Consider the following 13053-nt stretch of genomic DNA (forward strand, 5'->3'; position numbering starts at 1 on the left):
ATACCATGCTCTGTCACTAATGACTCAGATAATGATGACATGCTCATACCCCCCCCCCCCCCCCATTCTGATGGTGTGAAGTAGTGACCATGGTGACTATAATGGAAGATTCATATTTCCTTTTATTCTGTTGGATACGCACATGATTGTGTACGGAACTGCCCAAAGGATTACGGAAAACAGTGGAATAGCTCTTTAGCTGTATTTGAAAATTTGAAGCATGTATACCTTCTGGGTTCTAGTTCTATTCTCTCTTTTTTGTTTAAAAGGAAAGACAAAGTTATGAAGGATAAACTAACCATGATCACGAACTTTCTACCCAAGGAACTAGTCAAGATGACGGAAAAGCTTGTCTTCCTCACGGAGTACGATGGCACAATGGCAACTATGCTTTTGACTTCAGCCATGAATTCCAGTTTCAACGATACCATCGAAGCGATCCCGACTGTCAACCCTGCTCTTAAACGAGCCACTCAGGTCATCAACATCCTAATATTGACCTTTCTAATGGTCTCTATGGGAGCAACAATTGATGTCAAATCTTTCAAGGAGACGGTGCGTGTATATTAGAGAATATAATGTTCCCAAGCCCGTATGACAAACAGGCTCTCACACACATTATCAATTAAACAGGTTAAGCCATGACCCAACAAGCCAATGGCCGATGTCAGTCAAACAGCTAAAACTCACCACTAGATCTTATGCGATAACCTACTGAACACGAATTAAAGCATTTTACTGCTTGCAGTCTCTTCAGTGTTTCTCAAGCCTTGAGGAAAGGCAAAGAACAAAACACATGACTATAGGAGTGTATCCATACGCGGGGAATACCAGATTATAAGAGGCTCACATTCATTGACGTTACATACAAAGTAGCTCTCGACTCGACATGACATTACCGTATAGTGTAAACACTGCAGAACAAAAATAAGTCTTGTGACTTCATTCATTCATTCATTCATTTATTTCCAAATCAAAATATAACATTTACAAATATCAAAACATAATTGCCTTGGTACAATTTATACATTTTGAATGGAGAGATAATAGAAAGCACACAAGAGCCTTGTTTGAAAATGATCCCCTACAAACAAATATTAATACATTATTTTCAACTGAACAATTATCAGAAAAATTCAATTGATAAAACAAAAGTGGAAGATACAATGAGAAGAGAAGAAAAGAGGCAGAGGTGGAAACAATGCATACTTATACTTATAGTTTCAGATACATCTCATCAAAAATGTATTGTTTATAAAGCCTTTTAAATTGACGTAAAGTCTTACTGCTCTTTACTGTTGGAGGAAGAGTATTCCAAAGAATAGGGCCATGGTAAAATATGGAGGACTGAGTTTTTGAAATCCGGTTTAATGGTGTGTGAATATTTTGGGCATTCCTGGTATTTATTGTGAATGAAACAATTCAGGGTGAATTGGTTGACTTCGACAGCTGATTAGCATTACAAGCTAATGGTTAATGTATCTTCCTTGAACAGTTGAAAAAAGAAGTTTTCCATGTTCATAAAGACATTCCTGTATAAGATGATACAAGCAGGTTGGTCTTGCCACTTCTTGCAACATTCCGGTGCACGTCACGAGACCGACACACATGATTCGTACAGTCCACGAGTTATACAGCCCACGAGTCGTACAGCCCATGAGTTCGACACTTTATATAAGGAAACAAGGCCTACGAGACCGACACATTGTGTTGTAACTCGTGGGCCGTTTTTACTCATGGTCTGTAGGACCTATGACTCGTGATGGGCTGTACGAACCCGTGGGCTGGATGTCAGTCTCGTGGGATGTCCCTGTATAGGCCACGTGGTCAATGTACATGAGATCCAATCTCGCTGAAGATATTTCTATACACGTGGAAAACATGTAATACATCAAGCCAGTCGTTAAGAATTCGGCTGTATTAGCTTCGTTGATCGCCAAGTTTGTCCGTTTATACTCAACCATTATTTGCTCCCCAAGCCTGTTTGATGGTCTCAGTGCAAACAAGCAAAATAAACAAATGAATTTAACAGATTAATATTAGCTTGCATTGGAAGATATCAGTAAATGTAAATATTGGCTGTATATCAGAGCGAAGTGGTCATGTCACCCAAGAACAGTAATAAACAGCATTAAAAGACACTATCAACTTTGTCTTCATGTCTGTTGATATAGCAAACCATGAATTGTCTCTATACGTTTGATAAGAATGTTATGTTTTATTTTGTGGGAGATTTTATTGGTGGTGGAGTTGTTGTTTGTTGTAGCCGTAAGTTTGTTGCCGTTTTGATTTTCCCCACAGAATACAGTGATAAAATTATTTTGTAAAATAAATAGTTTCCATTGCTGTTCTTGACGTGACAGTTTCGGCGTCCCGTAGCCTTCTTCATCGGAATGACGTCCCAGTTCGTGCTTATGCCGCTCATTGCTTTCTGCCTCGGCCTGGCCCTAAAACTTGAAGCGGCCGGCGCCATCTCCCTCCTTGTGCTAGCATGCTGCCCCGGCGGAACACTGTCCAATTTGTTCACTTACTGGACAGATGGAGACGTCTGTCTTAGGTTTGCCGCATTTCTTTGATTCGAATGACCCTATAAGTGAGATAAAAAGTCTTTATTGGTCGGGGACGCTCAACTTATATAGAATAAGTGAATTAAGATAATGTGTGAACTGAAGATCCCAAGGTTAGGCGTACGGCCCTTCTACGTCGAATTAAAGATCGTTTTCATTTCCAAATTAAGTAGAAATAATATACTGAATTAGAATGATCAAAGAATGGGAAAAATGAAACATATACAATAACCTTCACAGTATGTTCAGTTATATATAGATGCATACAAGAAAATCACAAAAAGCACTCTGATATATTGCATATTTCATGTTTTTATTATTTTGCCAAAAAAAAATAAATTCTCTTAATCTTTCTCTTCAGATGGACATCAACCATCAGCGTAAAAAGAATTACAGATAAATGAGGCCGTCAATAAAGCGAGAAGTCTGTAAAGCTATAAGCCCCCCTACGCACACACACACACACACACACACATACAGTTTATCATTGGGGATTGACTCCAAGACAGACTATCAGACAAGAATTATGTAATTTCCTGCAAATTTTCTCCCCCTTTTTTCCTGTTCAGTGTTTGCATGACCACGGTCTCGACCGCCGTTGCGACAGGGATGATGCCCCTTAACCTCTTCATTTACACACGTGTGTGGACGGACGACAAGGCCGTCATCCCGTACATCACTATTGTCACAACGCTCATCAGCATACTGATTCCAGTCGCATTCGGGGTGTTCTTGCGCTGGTGGAAGAAGGAGTGGATGAAATGGGTGACAAGGGTGAGCCGATCCCAATCTATACAGCAGGCACACACTGATAGCCATTGAAAGAGTATCAATGGCTATCAATTGCCTATTATTGGGGGGGGGGGGGGGGTTGAATCAACCCCCCTCCCTCGACATTTTTCGCGACTACTCCGCCTCGCGAAATTTTTTGACCGCGCCGTTCGCTGACCTTTTACTTTCAAGTCTCGCGCATCTTTTGATACCATTTTCGCGAAAATCGACGCTGCATAATGTTTTATACATGCCTGTCAGACCGAAAATGGCTCAAAAACGTGATTTTGTGTATAAAGTCTATGCAAATGGAGTCATCCCTTCTTATTCATAAAGATATGATTATTTTCACTTTCATAGGCTGAAACTAATTAATTTTAGCATAATTATGCTTGAAATAGGCTCTGTCATAAATTTTGCAGAAAAAAATGATAAAACAAAAGGTCGAAAAAAACAAAGAAATATATAAGAAATTCCTAAAACAATAAAATACATAGGAAATTGATTTTCATACCCTATTATTTTGAAGTACATTGTTAGGAATGCTGCAAAGAATGTTTTCACCAAAAATTAGGACTCTAGGAGCTTTAATTTCTGATTTAGAGCAAAATGTAAGATTTTATGCATATACTGTATTGGCATAATAATATTGACGAAAATTTCCATTTCTTTTTGTATAGCTTGGTAAATTACGCCACAGGTAATGCACGTGCCAAACTTCATAGCGATTGCGCGATCGACGGACGAGATCTCGGGGGGGGGGGGGGGGGTTGAATCAACCCCTCCCCGGCCACAGAACACCCAAAAAAGCCCGGCCTGGTTAGGGTTAATGGACTTGTTAAAGGACAAGTCCTAGTACCTTCATAGACATGTGGATTGAGTGAATGCAGCAATATTAGTAGAACCCATCAGTGAAAGTTTGAGGAAAATTGGACAAAAGTTACGAATATTTTAAGTACCTGCACAGTCATGCTGGAAGAGAAGACTACTGCAGTGTATGATGTCACGTGCGTACAACGATATAAGGAAAATAAAAAGAGAATTTCACAAAACTTTACTCTTTGAATAAAGTGCACATTTCTTCGACTTGCTACTGACGTATGTTAAGGGTAATATTATTCCCCTTGCCTTCTGAAAGAGAGAAGTTAAGTGTTCTTTTGTTATGCGAGAAAAATGGAAATATGTTTAATTTTCTTTTTTCTTTCTTTATATCGGTGTACTCATGTGACATCACAAGCTATAGTAGTCTTTTCATCCAGCCGTGACTGAGCAGAAACTTCAAAAATTCATAACTCTTTAACGGATTGTCCGATTTTGCTCAAACTCTCACTGATGTGTTCTGCTTGCCTAGTACCTCCTTGGTTCTACTGATATTCCTGCATTCACTAAACTCACATGTCTATGAAGGTGAATTAAACGTCTCCCTCTTGTGAGCAAGGTCGTGTTCAGTACATAAAGTCCCAAAACGCAGCTATGTAGTCACTCGACACAGGATTATCATATCAAGAAAATTATAAGGTCTGTAATAATTCGATATAAACAAAAATGAAGTTTGTAAGTGTACAAAAATCTGCTTGAATGTTCATGATACCAGCTACCTTACAAAAGAGTGTTCCCGCTCGATGAAAATGAAAACTTGTCTAACGAACTTTGAATGATCGATTATTATGATTATATTTTAAAAAAAAAACAGAGAACGGACAGAAGAATACTGGATGCCCTTTTCCTTCCTCATGTCTTAAGTACCGACTGCAGATCGCTATACTGGTGTAGAGACTATAGCAATCGTTTACATCTGCTTTGTCGAACTTTGCCATTAACTTGCAAATTACAGGTACCTCGAATGAAACATAGTTACGGGATCGTGCTTTTATATACATGGGCCCAAAGCTTTGGAATAGCCTGCCAAAATCCCTTCGACAGGCATCTTCTATTGATGCTTTTAAAAAGAACCTCAAGACCTACCTTGTCAATTTAGATTGACAATTGTTTACCTGTATGTATATGTGTACGTATATTGTTTGTTTGTTTAGTGTTCTTATATCTTCTGATATCTTCTGTGATACTCTGTTGTAACGTGATACATAAAATGTACCCTGTTCTTCAGCGCCATGAATATCTTTTTAGGTGGAATGAGCGCTTTATAAGAGTCTCTCTATTATTATTATTAACTTGATGAGAAAGATTTGCCTCAAGTGATAAATCTCAATATTCACTGATCTTCACTCTGGATCACGATGGCATCGAAAACAAGTTGGTGAATGATTTCAGGGAGCAGGCAGTGCTATCATGCTTTCAATCGTATTCGGTTTGGTGATTTTTCTGCGATTTGGTAAAGACGTACTTAAGTACATTACTAAAGTTAATGTTTGACCGAGTTATAGTTTAACCCGACTTTGATGAGTATATAAGCTTAAGCTATTAATAGGTATGTATCTTAAGTCGAAAAAAAAAGCGTGTTGGTCAAATTGTGTCTTCGTCGGGTCCTTGATCTTGGTATGAATAAATACCGACAATACGGCCTTTTGCGAGAAAAATGACAACTATCAATGCACACAACTACATTTCACTTGCAGCATTATCGAAGTTTCCCGTCTTTCTTCTTTTGGTATTCTGTTCAGATGGGCATCGCTGCCGCATTTGCCTGCATAGTGAGTGTCTTCGTGATCAACAGCTTATTGAATCCACGTCTTTTTCACGAGGCCACCTGGGAGCTATGGATTTGTGCAGCCTTCCTGCCCTTGCTTGGCTATGCCATCGGCTACGGACTCGCAGTCGTGCTCCGACAGCCCCATGACAAGTGTCGCACCATTGCCTTCGAGACCGGTTCGCAGAATGTGTCCCTGGCACTGACGCTGACCGTCCTCACGTTCGCCGAATCGCATCTTTTTCTCGACATGCTTTTCTATCCGTCTCTCTACGCTTTGTTCATATACGTTGATTCTTTCATTGTCATCTTGATCTACAAGTTCGGGGTGTGTCTCATAGAACGAAAAAATGGCGAGAAATTACCCGATAGTGACATTGAAGAACACGACGACTTGTCACCACATGGAAACAACTCCTTTCACATGATGAAGACTTAAGGCAATGGCAAAATACAAAAAGAAATAAAGAAAAGAAAATAATTTTTTTTCCCCTGAAATCCTTTGATGCACAATTTAATAGATGTTCTTCGCAATGTCTTGTGCTCATCTTGGAAATTACCACGGTGAATAAACTGCGAGACTGTATTTCGTCAATGTCATAAATTAATTTGTTTTCGGTACTCTCCGAAATGGTTGGTCTTGTAATATTATGTTTATTATGTTTATAAGGTAACACTTTGCAGAAAGGGACACAATATGGATAAATCCCTTTGTACATTCGCATCTTACCGCTCAAAATAAATATTGTAGTTGTGCTTTAGCAGTGTGGATCCAGACGGGGCGCACATGGCGCCCCTTTATTTTTATTTATTTATTTTATTTTATTTATTTTATTTTATTTTTTTTTTTTGGGGGGGGGGGTTGAAACAAAAGAAATCCGCCCCTTTACTTTTGTAAAGCATCCCTCTTTACGGAATTCCTGGATCCGCCTCTGTTTAACGTTCATTTGTACTATAGTGTATCTCCTTTTAAAGTGTGTTGTAACTGTTCGATCATGTCTTTTTATAGTCCACTGAGCCATATTTCACAATGAGCATTTCGCCTTTAAACCGGAGGAAGTTCTTACTACGTCCTTGAAAATCAGAAATATTGCTTCATTCTGAAATGGTCATTCTTATAGGGGTTTTAGGGGACACAAAGTTGAACTCAAAGGACGTCCGTTTGAGTAATGCTGCATTTACACCAGGTTCCCGGCTATAGAACATATATCAACATTTTCCGTCGCGTCCCGCTAGGGACCGCTCCCAAGTTGTGCTGCGGCCTATTACGTGCAGTCACGTTTTGTTTCGTTCATATCGTTTTATTACGGCATTTATACAAGGTTCCTCAAAGGTTCATCACCGGGACTGCCGTGGCAAATTTTTTGACAAAAATCTTACACGACATCAACGGCAATCACGGTCTGTCACGTTTACCTATCCAGTCTCAACGCCTCGTCTCACGTCCATCCCGTTTAGTCAACGGTGGCCTGAAACGTGAGTGCCATGGCTGCCGGGAACAGGGTGTAAAGGCAGATTTAGGAATCTTATCCACTGTATATCACGTGTAGGCCTATAGCTCCCCCCCCCCCCCCAATAAATAAACAGGGATTGACTTTCACGGAAATGTTACATTGTTTATTCATATAATAAAGAATGTTGAACCACAAACATCATTATTGTATTATTATTATTATTATTGTTATTATTATTATTATTATTATTATTATTATTATTATTATCATTATCATTATTATCATTATCATTATTATCATCATTACATCAAAATGCAAATTGAAATATAGAATTTATAACTACAAGATGAATACAATGCTGTTTAAGCAAATAGATAACACAAAATAACAGGACAGAACCATAGCATTTAGATCTGTAACAAGAGATACATTGTGAAATATGCCAGACATTGCCAGAAGCAAAGGTAAGTGATAGTCAGTTCCTCTTGTTGGTTGAGCAATGCTTCCTTATACAACATTTTATAATAGAGAACAACATTCCTGAGACATTATCCATAAAGATAAAGATATATTTTTGCTGATATTGGTAATGAACACACACACACACAAGCACACACAAGCACACACACGCACACACACACACACATACACACAGAAAGAGAGAGAGACGGAGAGAGAGAGGAAAGGTGAAAAAACCCACCATATTAATTTTACTTTATAGACAGGGTTGGGAGAAAAAAAGAATATGATAATAGGCTGTAGAAATACCCGCAAAATGAATCTCAATCTTCCTGAACGTCAAGGGATGAACAGACAACTGTATGGTGTTGATATTCACGAACGGATGAAGTGGTTCCTTAATTGTCTGCTTTTGAATATGGGGAGGGAATTCACGGGCTAATATAAGTGATGGGGGGGGGGGGTCATATTTTCAGACTTTAAGGCCGTGGTACGCCTTCTCGGAGACCTAGCGATTGTTATATACTAATTGATCAATTTCTATGAGGAAAAAACTTGCTCTTTTTGGTGGAAAATGGAAGAAACAAACAAATAAAGAAAGAAAAAAAGTCGGGTTCGCAGAAATTCGTCGGGAAATTGTTATTTCCTAAAAGATACTTAGTAGTTGAAAGTTGATAATGCTCCGGATATATCATGACCAGGTATCAGATATGAATAAACACGATTCCGCATCACTGATCTCATGACACATATAGACCCGTGCCCCACATACACAACCAGAAACCACAACACACACAGCCCACAACCTAGCACCCACGAACACCCATCAAGCCCAGCATCCACATCAACTATTGAGTAAAGGTAAACAATAAAATCTGTACATAAAGTGTATTTTTAATGTTTTGTTGACCTATATAGCAGCATTGAGATATTGTTTATTTATAATATGCTATCATCTTGTTCGGAATTATATCGAGTCAATGTGTTCTTTATGAAAGGTTATGTACGGCTATAATGTTTACTAGTATACGCTATTGCTGTGCGTTATTTTATAGATATAATCATGTTTCTTTTTTAGTTGATTTTAAGCGTATTTCACATATATTGTAGTTTTACATCCCGCAAGTAATGTTTTAAGCAGCTCGGGTGATGCTGCAAGGAGTCCCTTGCTTTTTCTTGTCTGTTAACGTAGCCCTGATGAAGGTCCATTGAAGGACCGAAAGCTCGGTGGCCATTAAACCTGTTGAAATCTACAGCTATACGCCTACCGCTCTTTCGACTTCTCATTATACACTGTATACGTATATATACGTATACAGTGTATATACGTACATAAATATATATATACTAGCAGCACCCGTGGAAATCCACGGGTCTGAGGGGTTTTACTCTTTTTTTCCCTCTCATATATACGATTTTACACATTTTTATTGATGAAATAAAAAGAACAGTTACTTGTGCTCTCTTCTACTCATGACCACCATGCCCTCACACACATTTTCACCCTCGCAGAACAAACAAACAAACAAACAAACATTCAGGGAAAAATCACCAAAAAACGCTTGATGAGATTCTCCGAAAGTTCTGCCCACAGATTCTTCCCGTCTGAACGGGGAGATGCTATTGACACTGTATGACTTTGATATTAATTATACCCCCTGTTCTTGCATCCATGCAGGCACCCGAGCGAATCCGCGGCTGGTCTCAAGGCATCGCATTTTTTTTTTCATTCCTATTTCTTTTCCCACGTTATGAGAAAAAAATATAATATTTTCGTCTTCAATCGCTCCCTCCTTTTTGTTTTTAATCTCCAAAACTTGGTTCGATGTATCAGAGAACCATCCGTTTATATACTTCAGACTAAACATCATCATTATTATTATCATATTGTTATCATTATTATGCTCCTACTGTTATATTATTATTGTGATCATGTAGTCATTAGGCTTTATAAGTATAAGAAACCCGTGGAAATCTACGGGTCTCAGGGCTTCGTATTCTTTCTTTAATATTTCTTCAACCACGTTATGACAGAAGAAATACACAAAGATTATTTTTGTCTTCATTTGCTCCCTCATTTCTGTTTTCATAATCAAAACTTGGGTTGATGGATTTAGAACCGCCTGTTTATCTCATTGATACTGTTTATTGTTTTTACTATCATTATAATCATTGATTATGATTATGATTATGATTATTACCATTATTATTATTTTCAGGGAGGGGAGATCATAGTCATTCGGTTTCATTGCTATTTTATATAATTCATTGACATGGGGATGACTCAAGGGAATTCAGAAAAAAAGTTTATCGGTCAAGGATAGTGAATCTTTTTGTCCGTCATGTCAAGGTTACTCTCAAGGTTACTTATTTCAAATAGCTTCGTTATCATTGATATTTATTTTTAAACATTAAAACAATCCAGTACCTGTTTGCGTCTCTTCCGCCCACTCTTAGTTATGGATTATAGCACCCCTCCCCATTAATTTGTATTGGCCTATTCTCTTATTATCATTATTACAGTGTAATATTGTTATTGTTATTATCATTTTTATTATTACTAACATTTGTATAATTATTATTATTTTTTTAATCATGTTCCAAATTTCACATTTCATATTCAGGTTACATATTCCATTTGATTTTGAAGTAAAATATGTTTAACACAACAGTCAATTTTAGACATAATTTCACAAATGTATAAGGACATGTAATACAATGATGTGTAAATATGAGGAACCTACTAAAAAGCAATGCTTGTAGGATGTAGGTTCCAAAGAAATAATGTAAGCGTTTAGTGCAACATGCTAATTACGAAAGATTACGAAACACATGCGAAATTCAGTATGTCGAGATTATAATAAAATCTACGGAATGAACAAAATAGTTTATAATTTTCAAGGTAAAAACTCAAGGATTTAATGCTACATAAAATTGCAATATTGGTCAAACAAATGTAGTCAAATGTAGTCACCCGAGCGAGGCACCATTAGGGGAGAGGAGAGAGTAGAGTCATAATATAGGGATGATCAACATAGGGAGGCAGAAATGTTAATTTGTTAAGAATTGTAAAAATCTCTTTCCCCCATTTTTCTGCTCTTGATAAAAAGCTTTTCTGAAGACAGTCCTGCGCAAACTGTCAAAAACTGCTTCACTGCACTAACATACTCAATCTTGTCCTGAGCAGGACTACCCCAGTTGTGTTTTTGTTGCTATTGTGCTGAGAGAAATACAATATTTTCGTCTTCACTATACTGCTCTCTTCTTTTAGTTTTTATCACCAAACCTTGGTTTGATAGATCATAGAACCACCCGTTTATCTGCTTCAGACACAGGTACATTTTATCATCATTATTATCATTATTGTTATTATCATTATTATTATTATTATTATTATCATTATCGTTATTATATTACCACTATAATCTCCACTATTATTTGTGGAGGGGGAGATCATATTATAGTCATTAGGTTTAATAAGTAGGCACCTGTTGGAATCCATGCATCTCAGGGCCTCGTATTTTTTCTTTAACTCTTTTCCCTCGTTATGGGAGAAAGAAGAATATTTTTGTCTTCATTTGCTCCCTCTTTTTTATTTTTATCAACAAAACTTGGTGTGATGGACCATAGAATTACCCATTTTATTTCCACCTGGAAATTCAAAAAAAAAAAAGAAGCGGTCGGCAAAGCGAGGGTTTCCTCTACGTCCGCTCATCTTATGAATATTCATGTTTACAGCAGCCCTACAGTAAATGAATGGACAGCGGCGCGTGTAATCTGATATGGAAGGATACGATCGGCAAGGACAAAATTTAAGTGGATATTTAGCCGTCCTAAACAGTCTGAGTACAATGATACCCGCTTGAGAGTAAACTAAATGACGTACCTGAGCTGCATCTGGATCAATGCATATGTATAGTATCCTGCAGTTGTGCAAAATACAATAAAATAACAGCATTCGTTGTTTTCATTAGGGCACGCCAAAGCCAATGGCGAACGTCAATGTACGTAAATGCCCTTGTATGATCGCGCGCGCCGTGTATTATACGATACTCTAGTATGAGAGTCCCATCACGCGAAAGCAGATAGTGTTTCATGTAACCATCGTCAATACATACACACAGGCGCAGGCCACACACTGGCGTACCGTGCCCACCCGAGAGTACATTGTGTGCGTGCCTGCGTGTCCGCCGGAAGATGTCAAAGATTTCGCTGCACCCATCATCTTTAGTATCCCACTGTCTCTGCCAGATAAATGATGCACTATCGAGAAAGTAGGAGTCCAGCGCAGGATTGGTGAATATTAAAACGCTTGGCTCTTTCGTCACGCACAAAAATGCATTATGCATGTTGCTAATTAATTTTTCTTTTTCGTCCTCGACGTCGACATGGAGGCGGAGAGGGGACGAAACCCGCGCCATTCGATGCAGGATACTCTCCTGCGGCCGACGGCACCGGTCGCAGCTGCCCGGAGCCGACGGCTCGGGAGGAGATAGACAATCCAGCAACGCCGGAATAAAACAGGAAATACATAAGGCCGCGACAACAACAACAACTTCGAGTATTATAGTATAGGATACAGGGCCGGCGCAGTGTTTTCAAAAGTGTGGGGGCCCACTTCCGGGTGTCATGAGCTAACAAGCAAAAAAAAAAAAAAAGGGTCCGCAGCTCATCTCTCCCCTCCCATTTTATTGCCATGCCCTTACGTACTTCCGGGTTGAAAAAAGTGTGGGGGCCCAAAGTGATGACACCCTATGTATTCCTTTGTATGGCGCACAAAAAGTGTGGGGGCCCCGGCCCCCACGGCTGCGCCGCCCCTGATATCATAAGATTGTTATAACACCACAGTGGTTATAGTTTTGTAGGAAACCTTAATCAGACAGCTTCTCGAAACTGTGTACTAAAGTACTGTATTTGCCAATATTGTTTCTAATTTTGATCTGATTCGCTAACAGTGTTTGACCTACTGAAGAAACACCGAAATCAATACTATTCAATCAACCTGCCAATCTCGTCTACTTTGCCTGTACATTGTTACTGTCCGGAATGTTTGCAAAAAGCAATACAATCCCAGACGAAAGTAGACAGGTTCAAAATGATCACTTATTCTATAGTATGGACAGCTGTTTTGCAAATCATACCTGTGGATATCAAT

At 38.6% G+C, this 13053-nt stretch overlaps 1 protein-coding gene across 1 annotated transcript; it reads left to right on the plus strand.

The window, feature by feature from the left end:
- Positions 1-336: 336 nt before the first annotated feature.
- Positions 337-6731, plus strand: LOC139731391 (ileal sodium/bile acid cotransporter-like). The gene is made up of 4 exons (XM_071642279.1): positions 337-555; positions 2364-2557; positions 3137-3341; positions 5960-6731. The coding sequence occupies exons 1-4, from the start codon at positions 337-339 to the stop codon at positions 6422-6424; spliced, it is 1083 nt and encodes a 360-aa protein (XP_071498380.1). The 3' UTR covers positions 6425-6731.
- Positions 6732-13053: the final 6322 nt, after the last annotated feature.

Source organism: Diadema antillarum, unplaced genomic scaffold, assembly GCF_040938485.1.
Source record: "Diadema antillarum isolate AM-2024a unplaced genomic scaffold, OU_Dant_1.0 seq00000369_RagTag, whole genome shotgun sequence".
NCBI classification, from domain to species: Eukaryota; Metazoa; Echinodermata; class Echinoidea; order Diadematoida; family Diadematidae; genus Diadema; species Diadema antillarum.